Source organism: Liolophura sinensis, chromosome 6 (assembly GCF_032854445.1).
Source record: "Liolophura sinensis isolate JHLJ2023 chromosome 6, CUHK_Ljap_v2, whole genome shotgun sequence".
Lineage (NCBI taxonomy): Eukaryota > Metazoa > Mollusca > Polyplacophora > Chitonida > Chitonidae > Liolophura > Liolophura sinensis.
The window spans coordinates 76,281,595-76,305,199 of NC_088300.1; the positions used below are offsets into that span (position 1 = coordinate 76,281,595).

Consider the following 23,605-nt stretch of genomic DNA (forward strand, 5'->3'; position numbering starts at 1 on the left):
TTTAGTCCGGAGCAAGCTCCATTTATCATATAATATATAGGATGAACGTGGTATTACAAGGCATTAGTCTGATTAAACTTATGTTGCACTTAGGCACAGTCCAAATCTCTGTTGATCAACACACCAAATGAATCTAACAAAGCTTGTAAAATCTAACGATGTCTCCCTACTTGATTGCATGTAGGCCTACATATATTTTCGTTTTCAGAGGTATAGTTTGTTAAAGTGTTACTTCAGTCCTAAGAGAAGCTACGCGGAAATATTAAAATGATATAAAAGGATACCCTAGGGAACAGAGCCAACACCAGGGTTCAATAAGATTTACGACGAATAACACTATTTAACTAATGTAAGTGAAAAGTTCTCAAAAACAAAATCTTCGGCAGTTTCCGTAAAATTTTCCTGATGTGACGTGACAATGTTCCTTATGTGACGATGAATCAAGTAGATGTGACCTTGGGTAAGGCAGTTATCCTGGAATGACGTCATGCGCGCTTGAAAGTGCCGACGTCATTTGCTGCTTTACGTCAGGGATGGGTGACGCCAAATGTTCTTGCATGACGTAACACCAGGCAAAATTGGTAACGACAGAAAAGTTTTGTTTCTGTATTATCCTCCGAAACTAGTGACAGCAGTTTTGATACATTGCTATTTTTTAAATAATTTAGAAAAGCAGTTCGGACTATCTCAATCCTTATCATTTAATCCTCCTTTTGAGACATTCACGTCTTCACACTGTAGTAGATGTTTAAACACCTAGGATCTGCCCGGTTTCATCCCGCCATAATGCTGACCGCCTCGGGTGGGTATAAAGAAATGGGCCGTACTTTGACACTAAATATCTCCGAAACCTTCTTATGTCAGCTTCGAAAAATTTACACTCAAAAGCCATTATGTCTTAAGTATACAGAACAAATTTCAATTTCATCCTTTAAGATTTCTATTCACGGGACCAAAATCAAAACAGAGTCAAAAACGCATGTTCCGGACATTTCAAAATGATGTTCTCCCTTGTTTTACTTGAAAAGGTGATCAATTGGTCCTCCATCTTCTCGGTAGACGGCGCGCAAACGTTTCTTCTATGAATTTATTGAGTCCCGAATCCCCTTAAGAGTCCTTGATGCGTGTCACACAAGTGCAGCGTGCGCTCTACTCATGACACCTGACAGGTGATGCAATGTAGGTCACCGGAACGTGCGTTTTTGAGGCTATGTTTTCCTTTTAACCCTATATTACATCCCCATAAAGCCGTATTCAACATTTTAAGAACACTTTAAAAATAAAACACATTCTTTGATAATATAAAACCATGAAGTGTTATCGAATAAGAGACTTGATTCTTTAACACGTTAAGTTCACAGATCTTAAATCTTTCAACAGACAATCTTTCTTCAGACCTTTTGTCATTTCTCGTGACCTCTCATCAAGCTGTATTCCCAACAGTACACTACACGCAACCGGCATCATGTTGCGGGACCAATACTTTACAATATACAGCTTTTTTAAACGAAAGTGTTTTAAAGCTGCAGATCACAATGGTCTCTATACATATCAGTCACACAAATTCTTGCGTTGTTGCATACAGTATCAGAAAGCGCCTCCATTTAAATTTGCGTACCAGCATCTCATAAATGATGTTAAATTCGGTGTGCGTATGTACATTGTGGTACTCTCATGTGGATGTAACTGGGAGTGTGCTAGTTCAGGAAAGTTTACATAAAAGTGAGTTTCAGACAAATTATCGGCAGCTGAGTTAGGTTATGGGACTTCATGAGGCTTACCAAAAGTGCAAAAGTATCATCGCTAGTTTCAGTTCTTCCTGGTTGTAAGATACACCACGATAAACAAGATGACACTACCCGTCAGCAGTGTCAGGAACATGCCAAAGAAGAAGAGGAATGTTGCCCATCTGGCATAAACTTTCGCTTTTGAGTCGTTTCCCACTTGATAGAATCGATCGGACTTGTTCATGGTGCGAACGGCAGGCAGGCAACAGATGAGGAAAAATACCATACAGCAAGGCGAGATAGACACGGCATGGATATGGTGGTTAAACCGGTTGTACGGGTTCGGCAAGATGGTGGCTGTAGAGGTCGTGGACACCATCGAGCTGACCGAGTCCCGCTTCAGTTCGGTCATGTTAGCACCGCCACTCAAATTAACGGCGAGATCCTGGATAGAGATCTCACTGGGTCTCCGTTCACTTCTCGATGCCCTCCTCTCTGCATTTTGGTTTGGTCGCAGTGAAAACCTCCTCTGTCCGTGAATATCACCGGCTTCATTATGTTGAACCGAGTGCTTCTTGTAAATGTTATGATAGCCAGAGTATAAAGGTCCATGTGCATCAGATGGGGATGTACTTGGGGAAGACACGGTTTGTAGTTCATCATCAGTCATCTTGAAACAAGTCTTATGGCACACCTCCTGAGGATTTCTATGGAAGACAGATTCACAAATAAACCTGGAATAAAACATGTCAGAAGAGTTAAAAAAACAAAAAAAGTATTTACCGCGTTGTCATTACGAGTCACAGTGGTTGTTCCAGTTTCATCGTATTTACGTGGGAAGGTAATTCAGCTACCTGCGGATGGTCGTGGGTTTCCCCCGGCTGTGTCCGTTGTCCTCCCACCATAATGCTGACCGAGGTAGTATAAGTGAAAAATTCTTGAGTACGGCGTAAAACACCAATCAAATAAATAATAAATCATTGTATTCAAGTCCACAAGGTTTACCCAGACCGTATCTAGTCTTGTTCTCTCCTCTGAAAACGCCAGTTTAAACCTTCAAAAATCTGGGTCCACTCCGTGTGTCTTTCCTTGTTGATTAACATGATGGATTAGATAGTTCATATGCACCTTACCCAGTGTGTAGGCTACATCACGTGATGTTTTTTTTAAACTGAGATCAGAGCAGCAGGTTACTAACTGATTTGTAACAATATAGCCGACAAAAAGTTGCTAACCTGTTTCACTCCCTGAAAAGAGTTTATTATTGCAAAACATATACTATGCAGCCACTTTTCTTTAAATTGTATAACTTATGCACTGATATCTTGCATCAGACGGAATAAGCTTTATATGTAAGTTACAGCTCGACCACACAAACACCATGCATCGACCTACATATGGCACAACCCTATGTATGGGCATCTACAGAGGTTCACCCATACAAAACCTTTACTAAAACTTTCTGAATAGCAGGTGAACGAAAATACATAACAGCAACTTTTACCACGCAAATTAAAGGTCAACAAGTGTGTTACGGACAGTAAGCTTGTGTCTTGGTTTGTTCATGATGTGTAAATGTCCTCTCTGTCTGCTGGGAAGCACTCCAGATAAAATCCAGCTGATATACTGGGTCTGTGTATTAGCAGGTTTAGTGATGCGAAGCACTCCAGGTAGAATCCAGCTGATATACTGGGTCTGTGTATAATTAGATACAGTCAGTGATGGGAAGCACTCCACATAAAATCCAGCTGACATATTGGGTTTGTGTACAACCAGGTATAGTGATTGTAAGCACTGCAGAAGCATGTTCTTGGCAATAAGGTTGTGTCTATTGGTTTGTTCATGGTGTGTGAACAATGTCCTCTCTGCTTGCACCCTCTCTAACACACTCCAGATAAAATCCTGCTGACATACTGGGTCTGTGTACATGCAAGTATAGTGATGGGACACACTCCAGATAAAATCTTGCTGACATACTGGGTCTGTGTACAGGCAGGTATAGTAATGGGAAGCACTCCAGATAAAATTCAGCTGACATACTGGGTCTGTGTACAAGCAGGTACAGTGATGGGACATACTCCAGATAAAATCCAGCTGATATACTGGGTCTATGTACAAGCAGGTATAGTGACTATAAGCATTTCAGAAGCATGTTCCTGGCAGTAAAGTTGTGTTTGTTGGTTTGTTCATGATCTGTAGATGTCCCCACTTTTTGCCCACACTCAGGGATACACTCAGGGGCACCTTCAGCTTGATCATCTTCCCACACAGCTGGTCAGCAGATTCCATCACACCTTTCACCAGATCTGCAGATAAATAGTCTACATGTACATATACATGTATGTACTGCACTTTTTCACATGTCTCTTTACATAAATATGACATGCTGAGAACTGTTTTTTGTCTAGGCTGAACTGCTAGTTTTTCTAAAAGCCTACATTTTCAGTTAGTATTGGCACAGATTAATGGAAGAAAATACAGTCACAATTCTTCACATATAATACTGCTCCAAATTCACCTAATAATTACACCAAATAATTCACAGAGTTGAGCTGAACATTGCTAGGGAACTTAAGAGCCAAAATTATCATTTACTTAATGAAGATGTTAATGCCAGGAAAGAAATTCCATATTAAATTATTATACAACAATGATTGGATTTATGGAGTGCAGAGAGTAAACCACTGCCCTTCCCTTTCCACATTCACACCCGAACCAGTTACATCTGAACTGTGGCCTACAATCTCTAGTGCTCAATGATTGAGAGAAATCTAGAAAACTTTTCTAATGGAACACCCATGTATACTTCAGCTGGGTCTTCAAAACATAATTTTCAGCTGGAACACATCTGACTGTATAATAGACCTAAACACACCTGAGAATTCTTCCAGATTGTCATCGGGTACCTCATACAACAGCTCATCATGAATCTGTAATAACAGCCTGGTAACAGAAAGTGTAAAGAGTAATTGGGATAGCAAAAACAATTTCAGGCTTGTGTATTTTCTATACACCATGAGTTATAAGAAAAGACCACCATTATACATGTATGAAGTAGGCACAGTGAAGGCCATTTCGTGCACATTCCAAATATAGTTTTCATGACTTTTACAGGGAATGCAAACAAGAAGATTCTCTGACCAAACAGGCTGAAGCACAGTCACGTCATAGATTCCATACTGTTTTAACACACTTATATTTCAACATGAAATACAGATATTAGATGCAGTACAACATATACATATACAGGGTGTCCCAAAAGTTGCGCACCATCCAGGTTGAGGTTGAATGCTTGAGCTACAGAGCGGTGTGTTGCCCCATCTCTTCCAAACATAAAAAAACAATTCACTTTTTTCTTGTACTGTTAGTTTATTACCAATAATTAACTCTGAAAGAGAGAAAAAAATTTAAAATCAGTATTAAATTTGAAACACAGAAAAAAAAATGAAAATCAGGACGGTGCACGACTTCTGGGACACCCTGTATATTCATGTTGAATGTGTAAATATAGAACCTCAAATTTTATTTGCATTTTATTCACAGTGAAAAAAAAGATAAAAAAATCCATATCTGGAATCAGCATTATAAGTGGCTTTATGGGCTCTTCTTTTAAACTGGTTATCCAAATCAATGTTTTGTCTCCTTCATACATGCCTGTCAGACACCAATAAACTGAAACCTGCATAAATGTATTTCATTTACCCCAATGAACACCCCCATCCCACTTCCATATCTGGATCAGCAATATTTCACACTGATAGACAGAATTCAGACAAAGCCTTAATTTTTCTGACCCAGCTTCACAGTGACCATGTCTCTGAGCTGATGCAGATTAACTTCCAGTATAGACCTTTCTTAACAGACATGCACTCATGAACACACATTTGACTAACCCAATACACTGGTGATAGATATCAAATTTTTATTGGATGTGATGGCATCAAATCTGCTCTTGACAGAAAATGGAATGAGTAATTAATGTTTTTGCAAAAGAATGCACTGGTCATGCATGCACCATTTGGACAATAATGCACAAATGTTGACACAGGCTAGGATTCGCTGCAGGGGTTAAGTGACTTGGAGAAATGTCGCTAATAAAAGAATTGTCCCAAAACAAAAAACAAATCTGCAATACATACCTGGCTTTAAGGTGTGGCCTAAAGAGCAATGCTCGTTCAACCTGTAACATCGCTGCCTTACAGATGTCTGCTGCTGAGCCTGTCACACAGAAACACAACACACATGAGACGTGTACTACAACACTACCACCAAATACTTCCCACACAATACCATCACTGATATAGTGGGACAATACGCAGAGTAACATGGCTGCCTTACAGATGTCTGTTACTGAGCCTGTCACACAGAGACACAACAAACACAAGACGTGTACTGCAACACCACCAAATACTTCCCACGAAATACCATCACTGATATAGTGGGACAATAAGAGAGTAACACGAAACATCATGAAACAACAGAAAGGAATATTTGTGGTCTGCTTTACCTTGTACACAGAAATTGACCGCCTGTCTTTCTGCTTGAGCTTTCAACTTGGGAGATTTGCTAGTGATGTTAGGAATAAGTCTCCGTCGCTTGAAAACAGTACAGGTGTACCCTGCAACACAATAAACTTGTGCAAATACAACCAATAAATAATCAGGATTACTTCTGCTTCAGTTCATGTGTGTAAAATTTGGATTTCTATTATTAAATCAGGTTTGAACAAGAGAATTAATTATACTTGCAATGAGAATTCTCTGCAAGAATATAACAGATACAATGTTAACATGGATGAGGATGTATTATATGCTTAAATCTTGTTTTACTGTTAATTGATCAGATTCTATAAGACAATAGTTGAGGTATGGGAAACTTCGTAAATGCATTTGAATGCCATTGGTGAATGACAAAAGTACACAAACCATTGCTCCGACAGAAATCCGTGCACTTTTTTGTGAAAAAGTTTACTGCAGGGAATTTATCTGAAAACAAAATAACACATCAACAAGATATATATTCAAAACATTGTTTTAAAATAAAAAATAATCAACTACATTATTGACTGATCTTTCATGCTGGACTCTTTTCTGTTTTTATACTTGAATGAACAACCACCGAGTTCAAACACTTAGCTCCCTAAGGAAACTATCAAACTTTCCCACTAAGTGCTTGACAAGCTTTGCCAAACTGACACACAAACAACCATAATGTGATAGTGCTGGCTAAACGCTGGGCTAGTACATAATGTCTCACTTGTTTTCATAGTGTACGTAGACTCTTGGTTATTGATACTGTTTATGTTTTCATACATGTATAATTATTACTCTATCGTCTGTACTTCTTACCCAAAAAACTTGTAATTATAGCCTTTGCATGTGATGGCTCTATCTTCAAATATTCAGCAAGTTTTTCTTTGCCTACAAAACAAGTTTACTTGCATATTATTCTGTATGAATTTCACTGTTATGGTTATAAGTGAATTTGTACAGTATTTCAAATACAATTATCACAGTACCATATTTCTTGTTCCACTTGTATACATGGCAAATAATGCAATGGACATATTCAAGAATGGAAACAAGAAAAGAAAACAAATCTAACCTGCACCATACATGACGGAGTAAACTACTCGTTTTGTTTGCTCCCTCTCGGCTTGAGTCACATCACCCAAAGGCTTATCCAACCTGTTCAAAAACATCAGCTGATATGGAAATACAGCATTATACAACTTTGCTCCCGCTATTACATGATAACTCAGTCATCAAAATGCTTGTGAGTTATAACAAAAAATGTTTTCTTTTGGTTGGGAGGGTGGGGGGAGCGCGCTCTAACTGGATGCACACAAAACTGCAATACATTTTCGGGCAAACCACAGAACAACATGCAGTGTGAATCTACTTGGGCAACACTGCATTCTACCAACTGCTGTAATTCTACTCATTGCAAAACAGCACTTTTAAAAACAAAAACTAAAGCTAAGAAAAACTGTCTACAATGACTGAGAGGAGAAGTAATAAATAATTCCTATTACGAGACTAATAGATGTTTCTTAATATAATAATATGCTACCAATCAAACAACCGTAAAATATAAACCTTGCTGTTGAAGTATCATAAAAGGAATACAAATATAGTACCACTGAGATGTCAGCTCTAGGAATATATCTTCTGTCTTAGCTCCAGTGAAGATGCTGATCAGTTTGGGGTCATCAGACAAGTGTGCCAGCAGTCTTAATTCAATCTGCTGGAAATCTACACAAAAACAGAGCGGGGCTGTAACCGTGCCATGTGTGTATAAAATATTTATTGGACCTGATTGGTGTTTTATGTCGTATTCAAGAATGTTTCAGTTTTACGACGGCAGCAAATATTATGGTGAAAGGAAAAAGGGAGAAAATCCACAATCTTCCACAGGTTGCTGGCAGACTTTTCCAGGTGCGGCCAGAGAGGATCTCATTGGTGAGAGGCTCCTGTGTCAGAGTACTGCATTGGCATGCTGGAGGTCACCGTGCCAAAGTATTTATTTATTTGATTGGTGTTTTACACCATACTCAAGAATATTTCATCTTATAGGATGGCATTATAGTGGCTTTGTTCAGGACCATCCACAAGTTGATGGCAGACCTTTCAACAAACAGTCAGAGAGGAAACCAGCATGAGCTGGACTTGAACCCACAGTGACCGCATTGGTAACAGGCTCCTGGGCCACTGCGACGCACTGGCTTGCTAACCCCCATGCCAAAATATGATTGCAATATATGACCTTCATCTCAAATGTAACACAATAGACTGTGTTATATTAGTTTTCTAACTTATAGCTAAGAGAAACTCTGTCGGAGGAAGCAAAATGTAAGCAAAATGTTGTAAACTACTTTGACAAACTGTACCAATGACATACATGAACATGTAGCATACACTGGCATACCTGCAGCCAAGAAAGATGCTCCCTCCACACTTATAATTGGGTCTCTAGCAAACACCGGGAGTGTTGAATCCTCATCCTTACCTTGTGAAGAAAAAGCACTTTACTGCTAAACTGAGCTTAAATTTTGTCCATGTTAATCCATGAACACTTAACCCCAGTATAACATGTAATCTGTAAGTATGAGTGAGGTGTTTTATATTTTGACATCATTGAAATGTTTTCTTCAAAATAATAGAAAACAGGGACAGAGAAGTGCTTAGGCGAAAGTTATATAACTGAAGTCTATATCTCAAATGTTACTCTCCACTCAAACTTCTAATGAACTTTAGCTTTTTTCCAACTATATTCATCAATTCACTATGAAAACATTTCCTCCTTCATTTGTCTACTTTTTTACCACTTAGTGACTGAGCCTAAACGGTTCACCGGCTCTCTCCAAATAGATGCTAAGAACGCAAGCATACATACATGTACAAACAAACTTAATTAATAAAACAGCTGTGCCCTCTACTAGTTGAATAAAGATAGCAATGATTTCAATGACTTCACAAGTAATCAAGAATTATCACAGGTGGCATTATAGGCAGAATTCACTCTTCTTTATCAGTTTAGTCTTGCTTTCTTTAGAGGGCTGGAGAGCCCCATTACAATAGTTACCAACTATGTAGGAAGTTTTGTAGTCTGTGATGATGACAGGCTGTTTGGGGACTGACTGAAGGTTAGGCTGGTAGGAGGTGAGTCTACCAGTAGCAGCAGCAGTCTGGTCCCAGTGGGTATGGAGGTAACCTTTCTCCACACAACTTATCAGGCCATCTACATACGTAGACTTTAGCTTCTGCAACTGAGATTAAAACATGACAATTATACGGACTTCTGTTACAACTGGATGAGGCTGTATAAAATTGCTTTATCACACACACGCACACACGTGACCTATTGATTAGTCTACCCGTCTATATTCCAGCACTGTAGCTGGGTGTTTTTGTTGATTAGTCTACCTGTCTATATTCCAGCACTACAGCTGGGAGTTTCTGTCGATTAGTCTACCTGTCTATATTCCAGCACTATAGCTGGGAGTTTCTGTTGATTAGTCTACATGTCTATATTCCAGCACTATAGCTGGGAGTGTCTTTTGATTAGTTTACCTGTCTATATTTCAGCACTGTCGCTGGGAGTCTCTGCTGATCAGCCTACCTGTCTATATATATTCCAGCACTATAGCTGGGAGTTTCTGTTGATTAGTCTACATGTCTATATTCCAGCACTATAGCTGGGAGTTTCTGTTGATTAGTTTACCTGTCTATATTCCAGCACTATAGCTGGGAGTTTCTGCTGATCAGCCTGCCTGTCTATATATATTCCAGCACTATAGTTGGGAGTTTCTGTTGGTTAGTTTACCTGTCTATATTTCAGCACTGTAGCTGGGAGTTTCTGCTGATCAGCCTACCTGTCTATATATATTCCAGCACTATAGCTGGGAGTTTCTGTTGATTAGTCTATCTGTCTATATTTCAGCACTATAGGTGGGAGTTTCTGTTGATTAGTCTACATGTCTATATTCCAGCACTGTAGCTGGGAGTTTCTGCTGATAAGCCTACCTGTCCATATATATTCCAGCACTATAGCTGAGAGTTTCTGCGGATTAGTCTACCTGTCTATATTGCAGCACTATAGCTGGGAGTTTCTGTTGATTAGTTTACCTGTCTATATTGCAGCACGGTAGCTGGGAGTTTCTGCTGATCAGCCTACCTGTCTACATATATTCCAGTACTATAGTTGGGAGTTTTTGTTGATTAGTCTATCTGTCTATATTCCAGCACTATAGCTGGGAGTTTCTGTTGATTAGTTTACATGTCTATATTTCGGCACTGTCGCTGAGAGTTTCTGCTGATTAGTCTACCCGTCTATATTCCAGCACTATAACTGGGAGTTTCTGTTGATTAGTCTACATGTCTATATTCCAGCACTATAGGTGGGAGTTTCTGTTGATTAGTCTACCTGTCTATATTCCAGCACTATAGTTGGGAGTTTCTGTTGACTAGTCTACCTGTCTATATTCCAGCACTACGGCAGGAAGTGGGTGTCCCTCTGACAGTTGGGTCAGTACGGCCTCAGATGTTGACTTCACATGATTCACGCTTGTCATGCTGACCTTCTTCTTCATCTTGGAAATTAGATCAAGGCGCAATTCTTCAAATATCACCTATCAAGAAAATATAATGAGGACTAATAAGTTAAAACTGATTACTACGATGGAATGCTAAGGCATAAGAAATGACAGTGTGATAGCAATACTTTGCAATCATTTTCCACATGAATTCCTTCAAACTTACCGACTTTTAAATAATATAGGAATGAATGTTTCATAGCAGAGTTATGGAAGAGTTCATAGCAGACGTATCTATCAGAAAAGTAATAATAGTAAAAGTAGTCAATCTATCAATGGAAAAGCCTCATTTGTTTATTTAGTGATGTAAATAAACTATAAGCAGGAATTATCAAGAAATTGGCAAAATTACCTGTCGTAACTGAGGGTGGCTGTTAATACAAAACCAATGGCCAGCCAGGTTATGAGCCTTTTTCTCAAGCCTTGATAACTTGCTCTAACAAATTAATAGCAAACCAGATTTAAAAAAGAAGAAAAAAACATATACACAACAAAAAGCAACATAACAGAGCAGAAAGAAAGGAGTGTGGAATGAAGAATTAAGTTCTTAATAACAAGCACTGTTATTAACACTTCCTGGTATTTACATGAACATAAGGTGTAACCCTAAAATATGAGTGTGCAGAACCCAAATGAAATTAAATGCACATAAGCCCTGATACAAAATCTATCTATATGCACATGTCTTAGCCATGTGGCCACCTACAATACTTAGAAAGCCAAGTCAGGAAATAAGAGGTTGTTCTTTGCAGGTATGAGTAAGAAAAAAACCCAAGCTTTATGAAACAGCGAAGAATTTCGGAACTGGTATACTGTCAGAATATTTCATACACTGAACTACATGCATGCACCGTTCGAATCAAGAGGAGACATACCTTCAAAACATCAGAAAACTTCAGAAACATATCTGCATCCACCTTCATGTGACTTTTTTCCATTTTTGCCAATAGGGGTATCAATGGAGTTTCAAGTTCAAAGAATAAAGGCCAAAGGTTCCTTGCCTTGAGCTTATGAAACAGCTGCAGCATTGTGGATCCCAAATGTTTAAAGTTTGACATCAGCGTCCCCAAGGTGGAATCTTTGTCTTCCTGAAAAAAAAAACGTGAAACTTTGATTCAGGACACTGACATAATGATCAATGAGTTCCTTATTGACTGTTTCTTAATAATAGCCTAAGACTATTGATAACAGTGGCTGACAAAATTCATCTGGGAATATACAGTACCTATATATTTTATTGCAGTCCATGTTAGACTACCTAAAATATTTAATGGCTCATGTTTACTGGGTGTTCATGAGGGCAACACCTGAAACTACAGCAATGTAGAAGCTCACTCTGGTTTAATTAATGGTGTTTTACAGAAAGGTGGATGTGTTCGTCATGAGATTAGGAGAGACACATGACTGATCTGCCCATAACAGTATTACGCATAGCTCTCATACACTATATGGCATGCCCAGCATATTACCTTATTTGTTTTGAGTCCGGATTAAAACCAGCAATGAAATGAATATTTAAATAAATAATTAAAAAAAAAAAAAATTAAGTTTTATTATTTTACCGTGTTTCTGGAAGTTGTGTGAAGCAAGCCTTCAAAATTCTGAACTGGATTATCAGGGTCCAGTAACCATGATGCCACTTTGGCATCAAGGATTATCCATGATAGCACAACTGTTAAAAAAGGGTGCGCAGTAATTCATATTGTGTAGAACAGAATACATGAACATGATTCAACTGCTATTTTGTGATATCACATGAGAACTTATCATTAAAAAAAAATGCTTATCTTTATAATTTATAATAATTTATAATATTTTTATAATATAATTATTTATTTTTATAATATGACAATTTATAATATCTACTATCAATACTAACGTGACTTGTAACAGGGACAACATCAATTACCTGAAAACTCAAAGTCAAAGGTATGCAGCAGGAAAAGCACAACCTCTTTTGCCAGGAAAGAAACCTTCCTCACCTTACTGGACATCAACTCACGTGTAAAATCTCTGTAATTATTTACATCAACACAAGAGATGAACATTTAAACAAGAGCATTCATGCAGTCTCTAAAGGCTGTGAAACAAACCAAATATACAAAACTGAGAGAAATAGCTGAAATGAACCACATCATTGACTTAAACCACCAATGCCATCAAGTAGGCTTCACTGTACATGTACATGTATGTATCAGCAACTGAAACTTCTGTGAGATACCGCATAGTTTACCTTGCCCATTGATACAGGTCTGTTTTCTCCTTGATTCCACCAGTTGGAATGTAAAGACAAGCAAGTGTTTGGTTCTCAGTTTCCTTTCTTGTTGCTTGTTCTGTTTTGGGGGCAATGTGGTAGTGACCTATAGCAACTCCTACAGCCTGAAAGCAGGAACAGTACCAAACATGAAGTTATATGAGCCACTATAAATAGCCACATCATGAAATGACATGGCTTTACTAATATATCCATCATAGTCTTGACATGAAAAGCAGGGATGTTGGAAGCAAATGAAAAGAGGAGGCACCTATCTCACCCAATCACGTCCACAGAAATTTTACACAATCATTTTTCTGAACAGCACAAATACAAATGAAATATGCACCGTATATTGTGAAGTTTACGCTAACAACACATGCAAATAAACTACACGATATTCAGTAGCTACAGTAACTGCTTTTACAGGATCAACTCATCAAAATGCATTTATGGTGTCGGATAGAAACCACAAAAGTGATATAAAGGTACTGTACTGACTGGAAATCACTTCCATGAAAAACAAGTTCAAAAGGGCTTCTTAACATCCTGGCAGTTTTCTTGTAATCCTACTGGTATCTTAATGTAGCATATCCTAGTGTTGGTGTGTTTCATTGTACAACTGATAAATCACAAAGGGAAATTCCTATCCTACGTGATGACACAAAGTAAATTTGATATTATAAAGTTATTCACGTTAGAAAACATGCAGGCATGGCTTCATAGACCAGTTATTTTTACTTCTTGTATTGCCTTGCTCAAACCTGAGTTGTCTGATGGCATCACATGACCTTTCAGGGGAAGATATTGCAAATTAACAAATGCCAAATTTCATGTCTTTATCGATGTTAAATATCTGACATATAAAATGTTCACTGTTAGCGAATCTTGGATTCCCTACCCCCATCTCATCCCCTTCCTGCCTAGTCCACCGAAAAGGATGTAAAAATGTGACTAATTACAGCTGGATGAGTTTCATTATCTATCTAATATACAGTGAATGTAGTTTGCTTTCAAGTGAAGCAGAAGTATTTCGTAAACAACATTCCCTCACCTTGGATTCCCTTGGTTTTTTCTGCCAGAGTTAAAAAGAAAAAAAAAACAATTAAGGTAACTCAAATTAATCAAACTTTCAAACTTTTCTATTAAGTCTCCTTAAACAACATGTGCATTCAAAAGAACACCTGGTGTGTATTAATTTTGCAGTATTCTGGGCACCTTGCCCTATACAGTTTGCAATCGATTGGAAAACCTGATTTTTCCTAAGAAATCCACGAAGTAATGATCAACCCCACTTTTCAATCTTGCTACATTTTCTGGTTCAGAGATACAAGCACACTTGTCAACAAGGTTCATACAACTTTGGGTGATGTTGGCACACTTGTCAACAAGGTTCATACAACTCTGGGTGATGTTGGCACACTTGTCACCAAGGTCCATACAACTCTGGGTGTTGCTGGAACACTTATCAACAAGGTTCATATAACTCTAGTTCAGTGATGTCAGCACAATTGTCAACAAGGTTCACACAGCTCTGGAAGATGTTGGCACAGTTGTCAACAAGGTTCATACAACTCTAGTTCAGCGAAGCCAGCACAATTGTCAACAAGGTTCACACAGCTATGGATGATGTTGGCACACTTGTCAACAAGGTTCATACAACTCTGAGTAATGTTGGCACACTTATCAACATAGTTCATACAACTCTGGGTGATGTTGGTACGCTTCTCAACAAGTCTCATACAATGGGCGATGTTGGCACACTTCTCAACAAGGTTCGAACAACTCTGAGTGATAGCACACTTCTCAAAAAAGCTCATACAACTCTGAGTGATACAGACACACTTGTCAACAAGGTTCATACAATGTGTGATGTTAGAAACACTTCTCAACCAGGTTACAACTACTGATACTAGCACTGCTGAACATCTGTCAAAGGTGAGTCTTAGGAAACCAAGGAAGAACCATTAAGAGCCTTGATCAAGACCCATATCTCCCATATAAAAAAAGACAAGCTAGTAGCAATAAGGTGGAATGTAAATATACACAAAGCAATTCTTAAATTCTCAACATACTGTAAGGGATTCACAATGTCAAATACAAGCTGCTAGAGATTTCAATACATAAAATGATTAGTTTATACCTTATCATCATTTGATGAAAACAGAGTTGACCCATCCTTGAATACTAGTGTGATGATTGCTTCTTCAGACTGAAGAAGACCATTGCCGACAGCCTTTCTGTCTTCCTTAGATATGAAGCCGATATTGACAATGTTGAGGGATTTCATCTGTATGTCATCATCAAAACAAAACTTATCTGTGTTTGAGGTGAAGATTCCCCTTGAACATGTTGGTGGCACATGTTGATCCTTACAAAAAAATTAGTGTTCCTTATTTGAAATGATATTTTCTGTCACACTCAAGAATTTTTCACTTATATAATGGGGGCCAGTTTTAAGTGACAGCAGTAAACCATCAATCATTGGTGTGTAACAGGTGAACTTGTGTGTGCCATCTACAGCTAAGAACTTCATGCAAAACCACAGAAAAGAGCACCGTCAACCACTTATAACAACCAAAGTCTCAAGAACTTGAAGCATCAAATATTACGGTAATTGATGATAAGGGAGCGTAGCCAAAAATCGTGAGCGTTTCAAATTTGAAGTTTCAAGATTGGGAACCATTGATTCTTGATTGCAACGGCAACTTTCATACCGTTTTCAATAAAATTTAACAACTGTCATTCGCGATTGGTCTTGTATTAGATGAAATCATGTTTTAAACGAAACTTGAGCCCTGTCCTGTCCCGGAGTGATACAATGACCTCTCTGAAAACAACACAACTCTGATATTGGTAAACCTACATGCATGTACGGAACAGTAATCCCAAGGTATGACCGCGTCACAGGAACTTTTTGATCTGTACATGGATAATTTGACCTCCACAATCAGAATAAACCTAATAAAAATCACATACCTTTCTTGACAGAGATCAAGTGATATAGCAAAAGCTGTGTGACCCAAAGATCCAGTCTTAATTATTTGTATGCCGTTTCCCTCTAGTCATGCAGATTTGTGAATCAGTAATGAGGCAAAATGTATTGGTTTAAAAAAAAATAAATCTGGATTGTGTATTCACCATACAGACTTCCAGTTCCTAATTAACCATATCTGTAATATTTATCTTGTATTTCCAATCTTTACTTGTATATACCTGTAGTTGCAGCAATGATTGAAATATACATTAAGAGTATTTTAAAAATTTTGTGAAAAAGTATAGTTTTTTGTTAAATATTTTGTTTATTTATTTACTTGATTGGTGTTTCAAATTTATTTTTTCTGATTGGCGCCATACTCAAGAATATTTCACTTATAGGACAGCAGCCAGCATTATGGTGGGAGGAAACCAGGTAGAGCCCGTGGGAAATCCACGACCATGCGCAGGTTGCTGCAAGACCTCCCCATGTACGGCCGGAGAGGAAGCCAGTATGAGCTGGATTTGAACTCACACCAACCGCATTGGTGAGAGGCTCTTTGTCAATATGCTGCGCTAGTGCACTAACCAGCTGCTGAATATGGAAATACATAAATAATCAGTGGGACTTTCGAGACAGCCTGCTTAAGTTAGGTAAAAGAGACACCCGTGCATATGTTAATATTAGCATAGGATTTAAAAAAAAAAAAAAAAATGTCAAGTACATGTATGTAGGCTAAAAGGTGTATGCCATGTAGATTATATGCATAAGTAATAAAGAAAAATATTATTTGTTTTGTGTTAGTTGAAACTGGGATTGCCATGTGGTATATTCCCTGTAATAAAATGAAACAATTCTTGGTCTTCTCCTGACCAAGCTTGGAGGAATTCAACTGGATGAAGAGTCTTGCCGTTGTTGTCACGTTTTAGAGAAAAGCTGGGGAAATTCATCTTCATCAAATGAAAACATCCAATATTCATGATCAGAGTTGTACTTATCTTCTTGGGAAGTATTTACTGACATGGAGTAAAATACATACAATATCAGTGAGAAGTGCTCACAGAGGGGATTAACATCTGGAAATTGAGTTCTGACATGCGTATGATCTGAATATCATCAGGTGTCATAAGTTACTGAAATGAACTCACTCACATACCAGTAGTGGCATATGTAAAAGGGCAGTTATATAAAGAGCAAATAAATTGAACATTATGTGTAATACTTTATATTATATTAATTTTAACCACTAAGCCATTTCATTCTAGGTTCATAGTGACTTCCTGAACTCTGAATGGATTACCTAGCTGTTCCCATCCACTGACTGGCGCTGTAATATACAAGTGTATGTTGCTCTTGCATGACTTCCCATATACAAAGCTAAATAAAATACTGATGAAACTCTGGAAATGTTAGATACGGAAAGACAAAGCTATCAAGAACAATTGTCTTTGTTATCTGTATGTATAACCTCGCTTTGTTAATCGCTCTCCTGCATTAGTGCCACCAGATGTTGTTATCTGACATAGAACTCAAGAAAAGTGAAAGATTTATACACTGTCCCGAAATACATGTTTAGGGTTTTATGCAGAGAATATTTTCTGTAACCGTCCTTTCAGCGAGCTGATTATTAAATTTAAACTGGCAGACGCACTCCTGAATGTAGGCTACTGCTAACTAGACTTGGAATTTATAGTATCCTACATGTTTGTCTCTATTTGGTCTACCGGTACCTGCACATTTTCTTCTCAACCTAAAATATAAAAGAAAAATGTATTGTATAATTTTCACACAGAGTTTTCATTAGTTTCAGTAACAAACAGTAGCCGATATCAATGTCTCGCAATATCTCTTTAGATTCATCATCTCTCAAGGGCGCCATGTGGAGCTACTTTTTATCTTTCTTTGGTCCTGACAACAGAGATCTCACACTTGCCCCGAGATCTTACAGGCTCAGTTGAAATCCAGTTTACATCAATCACGAGCAGATCGCGAGGTGAGGAGGACCTCTTGATCTGTTCCAAAACTGATCAAACTCGAAATTCTCACGAAATGCCAAAAATATATTTGGCTACGCTCCCTAAACAAAGTATATATATGGTATATATTGTATTTTTACATGTATGTTCATCTGTATCATCCACATCAACTTCCGAAAGTGGAATGGTCCTCGTTGGATTGGTTGGTTAAAGCACCCTGAGTTAGGCATCCAACTAATGAGCTTGCGTGTTGGAATCCAGCTCTCGCTTCGAAGGCCACAGCTTTGAATCTAGAGATTGATCAGCTATATGGTGAAGGGCAGTGCTCTACTTTGTGCACAGCTGTTTCCTCTATACACAGATCTGACCACTATCATATAAGTGAAAAAGTTTTGAGTTTTGCGTTACACATCAATCAAATAAACAAATGCGCTTTCAACATTAAGGGCTCATTAGCATCAACTGAATGAACTGAAGAAAAGAATAACCCACAATTGCCTACAAATAACCTACAAAAACCAATTTATTTATAAGCTTTTCTTTTAAGGTTTATACGGTTTCAAGAAATAAAACATAAGCATATCTGTGCACAAAGTTAAAAAAAACATGACATAAAATAACCCACTCATTGACCAGGTGTCAAAATATAATGAGAGCCCTCCCTACAGAAATCACAATACTGTACCTTGACAGTTGCTGAAATTTGCTTGCTTGTTGCTGCAGACGGTTTGAACGGGGTCTTGAACTTTCTTTTAGACTTGGTCATCTTATCATAATCTTGACTCACACTTAACATGTTTTCTGTGCAAAATTGGTTCAATTTGGTATTTTGCAGATGTAAACGTGCATATATGGTTCATGAGCATATATCAATATAAGGAGAAGAGAGAAGGTGGTATTTCAGGATAGAAATTATCAACTTCTACAAATGATTCTTTGATAAATGTTGTGAAAACACAGCATTTTGAGTAATTCTAGAACAGTGAAATCTAAGAAATTGCAATTAATATCACGGCATTTTCTTGTTTTACCTGTTTCTGTGCAAGCCATGACACTAGAGGGGCTGTAAGCTGCTAAATGTATTTTTAAGCGTTTACATGAACAGAATAAAACTCTAACTAAGGTAAATTGGTCCAGATTTCACTGAATGGGACCAGTTACGTGTGACCATTTTACAACTATCACACTACTTTCAATCTCCGTGCTATATCAGAAAAGGTATTCAGTGTTAATGGAACACTGAATCTAAGTACCTTAGTAATGGCAAACAGTTTGCCTTTTATGCTTTCAGACACTTAATGAAATGTACCAGGTACCAAGCAGCAGTGAAGACTGTTGTTTATCCAATGGAATAACACACTTTATATACCAGTACCTATTAAATCCAGATCACTGTCTTGTGTAGAGGCTAAGTCACAGCTGTGTAACCTGGGCTGTTTGGCTGGACAGATTCCTGTTATTGAAGTAATTATTATATCTACAACAAACAAAGACAGGTAAAAGCATTGGTAGAAAGGTTTCAAGAATTTGTAGGACATTGACAGCCAATTCAGTTTATGTGGGACAGGTGTTGCAGACATTTAATAATGTTGGTCTATAATGACCAACTCTTCAGAAAAACTTCCATGCTTCTGACTACAATGTATACATGAATTCATAACAAGAAAACTTGAATATACTACGATAAGTAGGCCTAATACAAACCTGTTTCACAAGGCAAACAAAAAAAGAATCCACTTGTAACACCTGCTTTAAGACTTTATACAGACATTACTCAGGGTAACAATATCTATAAGAATTTTCCAATCAAAGAACAAACAAGTCACATGCAAGGGATTTTAAAACTATTAAATACCAGTAAATAAGCACAACAGAGCTTCATGCAATTTCACGCTTACAAATCGAAAGAATAAATATCTGCTCCTTTACACATGTACCTTTAGTAATTTCATTTTGGATGGGTTTGTCTCCATCAGTTATTTCTTCCTCATGACTCTGAATTCTGCAAATGGGGTGTTAGTGGACAATAATGTTAAATAAAAATTATCTGTATAACGTTGCCTTAACATTACATGTATATCTGTTCTAAGATTCATGATGATGTATTCTACTGGCACGTTGATTTCAATGCATGTATATCTGTAGTGCAGTATTAGTGGAATCCATTCAATGCTAATGCCTCCCACCATAATGCTGACTGCTGTTCTGAAATATTCTTGAGCATGGGGTAAAACATCAATCAAATAAATCAATCAATGCTAATGATGCCAATTATGATGTTCCACCCAGACATAGTATATATTAAAGGAGAAGAAAACTCAAAAACATGACACTATAGGCTGAAAAGAGCACATTTTTTTCTATCTGGTTGTGCCTGCTGCATAATTTTGCGATTTTCCTCGCCATACACGTACAGGCTGAAAACGGCAAAGCTGGCATAAATTGCTGAATCCATCACGTCCTCCATCTTTAACACACTGTAAGTTATGCAGGGGGTGTGTTGCCTCTGTCAATGAGAGTCATTAAAACTGCTGGCTTGTTTGTGTAAACTCGGAATCTATGTCCAACATTCTGGTTTCCTGATCGCCAAGCGGAAAACGAACTGTACTCTTCGCTACCTTCTGGGAAGAAGAGTTCTACCGGAAAAGTACGAACTGCACTTCGGTAGTTTCAAAAGGCAATTCTCCTCCTAACACAGAAGACTTCAGAACTAGTTCTTGGGCAAAATGGAGTTGCCCATAGCAGATTTGGGAACTGAATTTATTTTTAATTTATCAACTTGAGGTAAATATTAGAATTTTTTTAATGGCATGCACCTGCGAGGAATTACATACTCTTTTCAATGGTATTTGATTGATACTTAAATTTTCTTTTCCTTTAACATGTAGCTGAGAGTACTTTGCCGTTTATCTTATGCTAAAGGCAGGTGAGGAAACACGAAGCATTCACAGCATGAATGCAAAAATCTGCTAAGTTTTAGAGAGATTTATAACATTGTGTGTCACCTACAAGATACAAGAATTACTGTATGTAATAATTTAGAGAACAGAATCTTTTCCGTAAAAATCAGCTGAAATTTCCTCTACCAGCAAACTCCAATAAGTAAAACAATTTGTTTTGGCCATTTTAGTCAAAGATTTGGTGCATAGGTTTGTTAAAAGATTTGTGAGAACAATAAAATATATAAAAAATACCATTTAATTAAGTAACCAACCTGTCCACTTTCCTCTTCATCTCTTCCTTTGACAACATTTTAATACTGTCATTATCTCCAGATACGATGTCCAGAAGTTGGCCACACTCAGGGGGGGATAGCTCTGGACCAACAGGCTCATTTAAGCTCCACTGGTCATTGTCAATCTTTTCATTCATAAATGGATGATTTTTCATGAGGCATAAGACAGGTTCATTCTGACAAAATTCAATGCTCTGGTCAACACTGTGATTTGTTATAGGAGGGGTCCACACTCCTAACATTTCTTGTCTGTCTACATCAAGTGGTGAAACATTACTGGCACAGTCAGCAAAAACAGCCTGGCCTTCACCTGACAGATCAAGTGGGGATAAAGAAAAATCATCTGATGATGGTGACAGTCTTGCATTGGGCTGGGACATAAGGCCATTACTTGCATGTGTTATCTGATCTGCCTTTGTTCCCACGTCTTGGGGATCCTGTTGAGAGGAAATGTCACCCAATAAAGTTGGAATTTCTGGAGCAGAGGTTGACTGTGTGGCTGTCTTCTGCCATCTTGATGGAGGCATCATACCAGTGTTTGGAATATCTGTATTAAAACTACCTCTGTAAACAGAGCTGTAGTAGCTAACAGAGTCTGAAAAAGAATTTTACCACAGAAATATAAAATAAGTACATGTAGCATAAATTTATAAATAGTACATGAGAGCTTTCAGTATATCTATATTTATATATTAATACCAAGGTGTCAAGCCTTTGACCTCAGCCTGATGGTGAGAAAATAATATAAACTTAAATAAATAAATGTACATGTAATGCATCACATAGTAAAGGTGCTCATTGGAAAATGTGACTAATCAGACTGTTTGCACACTCTCATGTCACTTTGTCTTCCAGAAGGTCAGTGTATGGTTTATCACAGTTTTCAAACCCATAAAACTAAATGCCATCATATTGGTAAAAAATTCTTAAATAGCATGGTGTTAAACAAACATAAAACAAGTAAATACATTGTGAATGTGTCCACAATACCTCACAAACATTATGTTTACCATTTTGCTGGGGCACGGCATGGCTCAAAATAAATTGTTTTTTCCTTTCACTTTCTTCCAATATGGCTTTCATCACAACCTGAGCATCTTCACTGAGATCACAGAAAGGTGAAACATGTGGTGGATCAAACTTAGGACGCCAGATTCGCACTTTTATCACAGGTCCTGTCTCTCTGCTTCCAACATTAAATGTACATGTATCTTCAGATCTTCTCTCATTATTAAATGCCCTGCCATCCATAGCTTAATCTGATTTACATGTGTCGAAATGCTAAAGGAACAAAAAAAAAGAAACTTGTATTTTCTGTCTGAAAGATTGTGAAGACCATGTTGTTGTATCATGTCCTCAAAATGATATACAGCATAAGTTTTAGGGCTGATGACATATCAGAAGTACATAAGTACAGACTTTATGTTTTTATGTACTATAAATTATAATAAACTGTCAACATTTAACCCATGAAATGATGAAAGCTAGGTCTCAACTGCAAGTTAGCCATCAGTGCCATCTAGATTGACTAGGTCTAGGCCATGCAGTGCATTTTCATTTGGTATGTGTACACGCATGTATACCAAAAGTACATAATGTTAGTTAGCAACAGTTTAATTCCATGATACATGTAGCTTCAGTGTTGTTGGCTGATATTTGAGAAATCAGCCGTTGTCAAGTAATTTGGCCTGTTACATCTAGATCGTAAACATTAGGAGCTGGGCTACTAATGCTGCAGTCGTACATCCAGGGTCACTAAAATGGTTTAATATGTCCCACTTTGTACTTTTGCAGGTATCCCATTCATGATTATGCTCATATCAAGGCACCTTTTCCTTGATATTTTTCATTCTCGAAATGCATGATTTTTGTAAATTTAAAATAAATTAAATTAAGTCTAGCAAACTTAAAGTGTTACACGTGACCTCTATTTTTTTTCGTAGCATTATTTTTTCTCACTATAAATGCTATCGCTGGACAATTTTTAAAAATCTGAATGTTCCAACTTAAACGTAGCAAGCTACTTGTAAAAATCGAGATGTCAGATTCAGATATTTCAGTAGCCTAATTGAGAGAAGCAGGTTTATGAAGAGCAGTCTACCGTTGTCACAGCTCTGCGATGTTGATGTTTGTTCTGTTTTTCGCTATGGAGACATTTGTTGCTTGAATTGGGAATGTGTGGTCGAAAACAAATTGGTAACCCTTTCTTACTTAAAGCTTAAAATGATTAAACTCACGTAGATGTAGCCGTAGGAACGAAAGCAGACGATGGATTATGAGCTGAAGCGCTACTTTGATTTCCATTGATGATAATTTAATTCCTGTAAAAATATAGAATCAGA

At 37.6% G+C, this 23,605-nt stretch overlaps 1 protein-coding gene across 8 annotated transcripts; it reads right to left on the reverse strand.

Moving 5' to 3' along the window:
* Positions 1–34: 34 nt before the first annotated feature.
* Positions 35–23,530, reverse strand: LOC135468833 (DNA polymerase nu-like). Of its 8 annotated transcripts, none has more exons than XR_010444260.1 (26): positions 23,501–23,530; positions 22,274–22,544; positions 21,243–21,858; positions 19,966–20,030; positions 19,404–19,505; positions 18,714–18,829; positions 18,169–18,318; positions 15,219–15,446; positions 14,130–14,150; positions 13,055–13,200; positions 12,731–12,834; positions 12,384–12,493; positions 11,697–11,909; positions 11,174–11,257; positions 10,702–10,857; positions 9,312–9,495; positions 8,655–8,735; positions 7,867–7,981; positions 7,332–7,414; positions 7,076–7,147; positions 6,653–6,712; positions 6,235–6,345; positions 5,867–5,945; positions 4,603–4,670; positions 3,232–4,033; positions 37–2,434 (listed from the first exon to the last, which is right to left on the reverse strand). XR_010444260.1 is itself a non-coding variant. In XM_064747277.1 (25 exons), exons 2-25 carry the CDS (start codon positions 22,512–22,514, stop codon positions 3,870–3,872), a joined length of 3,243 nt encoding a protein of 1,080 aa, XP_064603347.1. In that variant the 5' UTR covers positions 22,515–22,544; positions 23,501–23,530; the 3' UTR covers positions 36–3,869. The 8 variants fall into 8 exon arrangements, 5 of the variants coding, with proteins under 5 accessions (XP_064603346.1, XP_064603347.1, XP_064603345.1 ...); XR_010444259.1 differs by having other exon boundaries at positions 37–2,461; XM_064747277.1 differs by having other exon boundaries at positions 36–4,033; positions 11,823–11,909.
* Between the last annotated feature and the right edge of the window lie 75 nt (positions 23,531–23,605).

What these genes read in the sequence shown, in the direction of transcription:
- LOC135468833 (XM_064747275.1), bottom strand. Translation starts at nt 22,514, where the DNA reads ATGGATGGCAGGGCATTTAATAATGAGAGAAGATCTGAAGATACATGT. An exon ending in AAAAACCAAGGGAATCCAAG is followed by an intron (nt 13,201 to 14,129) that starts GTGAGGGAATGT and finishes TCCTGCTTTCAG; the next exon opens with GCTGTAGGAGTTGCTATAGG. An exon ending in GGATTTCTGTCGGAGCAATG is followed by an intron (nt 6,346 to 6,652) that starts GTTTGTGTACTT and finishes ATTGTGTTGCAG; the next exon opens with GGTACACCTGTACTGTTTTC.